Genomic DNA, 8,262 nt, shown 5'->3' on the forward strand with positions numbered 1-8,262 from the left:
TTTCTGTATAAGACAGACAAGATTTACTTTTACAATAAAATAGAAAATAAGCAATATAGATATTATATAGGAACAAAAAAGAAAACAAAAAGTTACGATCAGATTCGATGGGTCTATAGATGTCTCGCATTATTTCTTTGGTGTCGACACGACCACACAGCTACCGATACATTACAGAAGCTGTCGAAATTTCCTTACCCGTTGTAATTGTTCAAAGAGTATTAGACTTTGACATATCTAAGCAAACACGCACACATGCGTAACGTATAGGCCTGTAAAGATAACTCCATTCGTAGCAGACCTCCGATTCCGTTACTAGTTAATAGAGCTACGACTCAACGTTTATTGGATATGTCGATTTTACGTAATTTGGAGCGCTGCGCGATTTGACATAGGTCTTACCTCTTTGAGGCACCACGGCCATCTAACATTACTGGCATAAAGGACGCATTTATGACTTTGACGCATGACAGAAAGAGAAACCGAACTGCGTAAAATGGGCGTTTTCTGTTGAATTCATAAAATCAAAAACGAGAATAAATCCGTTTGTATAAGATAATAAGTTAATATTTAGTTGAATGATGTTTAAGACGAGATGAAAACCTTTACTTTAAAGTGGATTATGCTGGATGAAGATGTGTTTTCTAGTTGCACTGAGGTAAACACTAAACATGTAGATGTAACTTTGGATTTATATTCTATCGAGAAAATTTTAAGCCTTTTTGTTTCGACTAGTATCATACCTCTTATCATATAGTCAAGATACATATATCCGAAAATCACGCCAGTTTGTTTCCGGGGCTAGCCCCTGCCACGCTTCAAAGATCCCGTTATTTTTCGATGCAGGGCCTTAACACAAAATAAAATACCATTCCCTTCCCTTCAAAGCGTACAATTTTTACCTATATAACTCGAAAAATTAAATTTGACCTCTACAACTCGAAAGAATAGGCGTACTGTTTTACCACCTCCATCTCTCGAAGTTATTTACTAACAAAGACAATAAGACTGTACCTCACGCGTTAGTATAATTACCTCTCTAATACGAATTTTTCATCCGTTTTACCTCTTTAAGACGAACGAAAACCTATAAGAACCTCCCTAAGTCCATGCCCTCTATAAGACGAAACCTCGTTAACTCAAAGTTTTGGCGTTTCCCTTGAGATTCGTGCTATCGAGGTTCCAATGTAACTAAATAAACACAATACTTATGGCAGTTGATACGGGTACGGAACAGAAGATGAACTTGGAGCCACTATAAAAGGAAAGATAAACGAACAAGGCCAGACGGCCGGATTGGCATCGGATATCGATTGCTGACGCGGTGTCAACGTCGCTTTGCATCATCACGACACGCTGCAGAATGCACTTTAATATTACTTTTGTAGGGTTCCGTACTCAAAGGGTTCAACGGGACCCTATTACTAAGACTCCGCTGTCCGTCTGTCTGTCACCAGGCTGTATCTCATGAATCGTGAGACACTTGAAATTATCACAGATGATGTATTTCTGTTGCCGCTATAACAACAAATACTAAAAAGTACGGAACCCTCGGTGGGGGAGTCCGACTCGCACTTGTCCGGTTTTTTTTATGATGGTTCCTTTTATACATGGGCCTGGTACGCCACTTTGACAGTTGTCATCTGACAATGCGCCATACATTGCTGGTCCAACAAGTAAATTGTAATGATGCTAACGCTCTGTCCCTACTTATCGATAAGGAAATGTACACCCAGCTGTAAAAGTGCATGGCCACTTTATGAATGGATTCCATTCATAATACAATTTTACAGCTCGCTGTTCATAAAAATGTCAATGTCGGACGTCAATCCTCAGAGTGGTGAGTGAGGCGTCAAGAAAACCGGACTTGATACTTACTTATAATTTTCGTAAATCCTTTAGTACCGATTCCATTAAGAAATAGTATCGGAAAATGATTTGCATTTTGACCCAGCTGTAGAAGTGGACTAACATGCAGTCCAGCTTATATTGCCACTTATTTACTGAATGTCAAAATTCTCATATAAAATACGCCTAAAACAAACTTAGCTGACCATTGGTAGACTTTAATTGGTAGTCTATGAATGATTAATAATTTCTATATGCAATTTCGCAGCTTGTAGTAACAAACCTTGACTACATGTTTATGAATATAATTACACATTGTTTTACCAAGTCCCCCGTCGCGTCTGTCTATATGTATGTATGTTCGCGATAAACTCAAAAACTACTAAACAGATTTTCATGCAGTTTTGACCTATCAATAGAGTGATTAAGTGATTATTGAGGAAGGTGAATATATAATTTGTTAAGGTTTTGTGTAACCCGTGCGAAGCCGGGGCGGGGCGCTATAGTTGAGAATATTGTGCAACATTGTTTCCGACCTCGGCCACTGAAGGAAGCCCTCTTTTTCTTTAGTATATGACATCTCTTTTATAATTTATATAAAGTAGTGCGACTACTTAAAAGCACATCAAAATATTCAATAAAACTAATTTGATCTGTCCTCAAGTTGAATATTGTGCATCTATATTAATACTCGATAGTTTTCCTCCATATGGTATTGTCACTCGCGCGCGGTATTAAAAATATATAACTATTTATATCTTCATCAATAAAAATAATAGGTATATGTTGACGAGCGTTACTGTACCGACTCAACCGACTGTTTGTGATATGCTGACTTTATGAAAATACCTTACGTCATTCACTCTGATCTGGAATACACGTAAAAAAAACTGTTCAATTTTAAAATATGCCCACTTGGCTAGACGGTGTTTGCGAGATTAGATTTGACTTTCTGATTTTTGTCAATAACGTCTTACATCCTTTATGACGTCATAAGATATAAACTCAATGAACCTTACACCTGCTAATTTATGAAGTGTAGATATATCCTACCGCGAACCACTTCGTTCATTCCTTTATTTGCCTCTATCGCTCGAATATACAAGAACAAAATAATAGCAAACAAGAATATACAAGAGCATACAGAGGCCGATAGCGAAAGTTTAAGTAATTTTTAAATTATAAATAATAACTGGTAAATGGCAACCTTTTATGTCCCAATCAGTCATTCGTCTCAGAGCAAAACGAATCCTAACCTATACTTTTCCCATTCCAGCTGGACATGACGGATTTCTACGACGACGACTACGATCTCGACACGTCGGACGAGGAGATCGAGGCCGGCGAGGCCGCCGAGGCCGGCGAGGACGGCGACGACAGCGGCAACGGCGACGACAGCGACAACGCCGAGTCGTGAGGCCCGCTGCGGCGAGGCCTACACTCCACTAGGCAAATATAACCTCAGAAGCCCCGCTGCAAAAAAACGTACACTCCTATTGGTGTTAAAAAAGTGCATCTCAATGGATATTTACATTATTTGCATGGAGGCTTAGGGGGTTAAACAGTGACATACGTTATATGTGGCTGTAGTCAACTGTAACTCGGGCGTATAACGTCTATATTTGTCAAATATTTCTGCAATGGCGAGTCGTGAGGCCTGCTGTATCGAGGCCTACACACCACTAGGCAAATATAACCTCAGAAGCCCCGCTGCAAAAGACAAATTCTATTGTTAGAAAGAATAAAGTGCATCTCAATTGATATTTACATTTTTCGCAAGGGGGCTTATGGGGATAGACCCACTGACTTCACATTATCGTCGCTATACTTACTCGTACTCAACCTCGTATCTCTATATATTAGATACGTATATCAGATACGAGGTTGAGTAAGTATAGCGACGTTATATGTGACTATTGTGACTGTGCAATATTAACCATAACTCGGGCACATGAAGCGCTGTGTCGAGCTTCTTCCAACACTAAATAGACGACATAGCGATTATACTATTCGCAAACCAAACTGATGACTAATGTCATATAACTTTCTCTTTCACTACTACTATCTCAAATCAAGTGTGAATGAGAGTTACGACCCCGGTCGTTATTCCGCTCTGTGGATAGTAGAGCCCAGAGCGGATGCCCTTCACATTCACGAAGGCTCTAACTCATCCGCCAATTTGTTATTTCAAAATGCCGCTTGGTATCCGAGAGTATATGCGGTAGTATACGTTAAGAAGGAAAAAGGACATTTCGTGCGAATTCTTTTGATAGCTCTATACGTTAAGCTGCAACTGGATTCGCAATTGGTAATGTTTTGTTGACGAGTAGTACCATCTAGTTTAGCTGTCAAATGAATACAAAATGATTTTTTCCGTATGTAAGGCCCTCTGCGCGGAAATAACAATCTAGCTGCCTGGGAAATAGGGTTATTATAAATATATAAGTTTCTTTTGCCAGCACATTTTTAAAACAGTCCAGTTTTCCTGCAAAAAATAAGATCAGAACCAAAAAGATTGTGAGGTGAGTTTTGAACAAAACTTAAAAGATTCATGGATAATAGTTGAATAGTATTAAACATGAATTAAAACACTATGTAGATATACAAAATAATGTCGTGGACCTAGAGAATGAACTGAAATGTATTAGTAATTTAGTATCTTCTTAAATTATAGTTATACTACTTAAATCTTTATGATTTTATGTCTGCCTCTACTTCTCAAGTACAAACTATTAGAACACTGCCTTCAATTTACTTTTGATTCAGACAACACAGACTAATATCTCTTAATGTATTTATTTATTTAAACTTTATTGCACAAAAAAAAAAAAAAAATGTACTTACAAATGGCGGACTTAATGCCAAATTGCATTCTCTACCAGTCAACCATCGGGCTAAACAGAGATATTATGCATGGAGAAAGAAAGATGATGTTTATTACAACTATCGAAAACAGCTGAAAAACTTGATACAATAACTTGATACATAATTACATTTATTTCTCGTTGTACTGCTTCCGAAGTTACATATAGCTTTCAATTAGTTCTTTATAACCATTTAATTGTATACATTTCAACGCGTTATCAAACCCGATGTTCACGTAGGTTTAGACTTGTATTGTGAATTAATTATAACGGTATTAAACTCGTGTACGATACACAATTGGCATTGGGGTTGTAACACTATTGGCATAACGGCTATTTGCGTCTAATTTATGTGCGTACGCATTTCTTCTGTAATAGCATGACTCGTGTCGATATTGGGATACGTTTACGCAGTTTCGTATTTGCGCACTTTCTTTTGGTTGTAATATTGGAGCAGCGCTGGCAAAACAACCAGACAACCAAATTTCAATACACAGTAAATACCTTATGAAATTCCTACATAATTAGTTTTTCTTTACTGATTTATTAAAGCCTTTTTTATTCGTATTTCTTTCTTTAAAACACGCAATTATTGTTTAGAATCCTATTAACTTTCATTGTTCCGCAAACATGTGCTAAAAATGATAATACTTACATTACTTACCATCTTCCTTTCTACAATAACAACTACATGTATACAAACTGGCTTTTCAAATTACGTTCAACTATTGACGTAACTGACAACAGGCCTGCCCAACGGCCAATTTGTTCACGTTTTCCTCTTTCTTTGTCCATCTCTGTTCTTTGTAACAGAAGCCTATAATTATCCCTTTTCCGCCATCAAAACAATGTATCAACTGGGTACTACTTGAATTTAATTGTTACGGTAATTGTCTTAAATCTTGCCTGTTTCAAGTTACAAATGAACGATTGCCTCGTCTCCTCTTGCCGATACATTAGGTACTAATAGCAACACTATGAACTGACCTTTGATCGACTTTATGTCTTAGTAGTAAGGTATACGACACATGTACATGACAATACATGTGAATTGAACAAATAACATCCTAACTTGATTTCTTGGCATCAGTAGAGCCGTTTATTTGGCATTTGCTTGCGGTAATATGCATTTATTTTAATGTTAGTCGCTCTATGTCAAACAGGGTAGATCGTACTTGTTCTACACTAGTCGAAACATCAAGACTTTTAGTTTAAACAGATTATACGTAAGAGCTTATAAGAAATTTGCAATAATTTATAATTTGCAAGCAAAAAATTAACTTATATACATGTTGAAACGCTAAATTCTCCGCTCTCAGTGGTACAACCACGCCATGGCAGTGGGGCGCGTATACAGCTTTACGATAATGTTATTTCGGGACCTTTACTGACAGTATAGACAGCCTCTTATAAAATAGGACTTGACTTTTGGATGGAGCTCAACATTTTCACAGTCGTAAGGACAAGCTACTAAAGTCAGATCAAGCTAAGTTGACAGCGATTTATCGTATAAAAGTCATATCGTACACGTTTCACGTTTAAAATAACACTTGCACTGTCTGGGCTGTCAAAATCGCTGCCAACTTATCTTGGTGTGACTCTAAATGTTTAGCTACTTCCCCGCTATACTGCACTAACTTCTTATCTTTACAAAGAATGGCTGAGTGCAGTAGCGGCAAAATGATTTGAAAGCATTGTTTGCTTACAAGAAGCATGATAAAATTAAAAGGATATCACTATGATCCTTTTGAGAATAGTTCATGACTTTGTACATACTTGCGATGGGTTGAGACGTAACTTTAGATATAGTCAACGTTTATGTGTAGTGGTAGGGGTACAGTGAACTATTTTGAAAACTATCGTAGGGTGGGTTAGCATTATGTCTGCCTTCACGCCGTCTAGCAAAACTGACCGCGTAAATAATACTCTACACTCGACTTTCTGATAAAATGGGAATGAAACTGTCGCCCGCGATTTCAGGACCGATACGATCTTCAAACCTTCAAGAAAAGAACGTACTTCCATGTTAAATTCCGCCAACCCCTCTGGTGTTGCAGGTGCCCAAGGACGACCGTAATTGCTTGACCATCAGGTGATTCCTATATCATAAAAAATAAAATAGATATCATGCGGTACCGCGCGACTTACTACGTGGCAATCAGTTTTGCTCCTCGTCATGTTTTAGCGATGCTTCAAACGAAATATATTTTGAGTTTTCCGTACTTGCCTGAACCGGATAGACAATTTTACAATTTATGAAGTGAATGAATGGTGAATAGAAAGCTTATTTTTATAAAGTTTATGGCAATATGTTCCATGCTAGTGCAGCTCGGATAGACAACGTGATTCAAAATATTATTCAAAGAATCTAAATTGTCGATTGAGGATGAGTGGTACTTCATTATTTTAGATCTTTGAACTTCGCGGTATTGTATCTAACAAGCAGGCACGATTGCGTTAATGCCTGAAGTAGTTGCTAAGCAGGCGATAAGTTCAAAATGATCTGAACACAACTATATTGTCCAGCTAGTAAGAGTGTGTGCAGATCATTTGGACCGCCTCGCCCACTTAGCTGACTGAACATAAACGCAATCATGCCCAGACTTTTTAACTAACAACTGTTTGTCTATTCGACCATTATCTCGTAATATTAGTTAGCTTATTTAAGATTTATTGAATTATTAGCGAATTTTCAAATGTCACTATTTTTTATGTATTTTTGCTGTATTTTGTCATCACAATTTGCTCCAACAAGTCGTCTTTACTAAATTATATTGAGCATCTCTTTTTGGCTGATTAAGAATTGTTTAATATTAGTGTCCCCTACTTAAATAGGATGATATGTGAAATGAACCTTTTTGTCTGACACTACCATAGTAAACTTGTACAGAGATTTATAATGAGTATGCTCAAAACATAATTTAAAATATATCGTAAGTTTATTACATTAAAGTCTGGCTACTGGTACTCGGTTGTAACCAGTATAGTAAAATGCCTACCTGTATGATTTAATTATAATAATTAAACGAAATTATCTGTAATGTATATTGTAAGTAAAAATGAATCTTTATGGTTAGTGTGCACTAAGTTAACGGACTCTTTTATTTGAACAACTATTAAGATCTAGAAAACTGATAACAAAATTGCTGTTTGCTTACAACGTAGATTCTCGATCTTTATCAAGTCTGTTTAAATTCTTAATGCTGTATGTCTTGGCTAACAAACCTCTGTTAATCCTGATGATTCGTCCAGAATTTGTAAACTTAAGTTACATTGTAAGTGGTTTGGCAAATCAATGTAGGTAAATTACACGATGAAAATGTTAATTAATTATTAATCATATAATAACAATAAAGTAAAAGCGTTTGGATGCGAAGACAGTTGTTTTTTCTGAGTTTAAGACCCACCTCACAGCACCCGTGTCATCGTTGGCGACGCTTCTAAAGCGATTTTTTTACAGTGTGCTGCAAAATGGCATGGACACTCTGATCAAATGCAAATCGCATGCGATTATCGGTATGTATAGCAGCCATAATATACATATATATAA

At 36.9% G+C, this 8,262-nt stretch overlaps 1 protein-coding gene across 1 annotated transcript in view; it reads left to right on the forward strand.

Moving 5' to 3' along the window:
• LOC133527725 (ubiquitin-conjugating enzyme E2 R2) overlaps window positions 1–8,088 on the forward strand; it is a 58,044-nt gene extending 49,956 nt beyond the window's left edge. Inside the window, exon 5 of the mRNA XM_061864873.1 lies at window positions 3,125–8,088. Within this exon, the coding sequence (XP_061720857.1) occupies window positions 3,125–3,265 (141 nt within the window). The 3' untranslated portion in view covers window positions 3,266–8,088. The remainder of the gene's footprint in view (window positions 1–3,124) is intronic.
• The last annotated feature ends 174 nt before the right edge of the window (window positions 8,089–8,262 follow it).

The sequence above is a fragment of the Cydia pomonella genome, chromosome 18 (assembly GCF_033807575.1).
Source record: "Cydia pomonella isolate Wapato2018A chromosome 18, ilCydPomo1, whole genome shotgun sequence".
Taxonomy (NCBI): domain Eukaryota; kingdom Metazoa; phylum Arthropoda; class Insecta; order Lepidoptera; family Tortricidae; genus Cydia; species Cydia pomonella.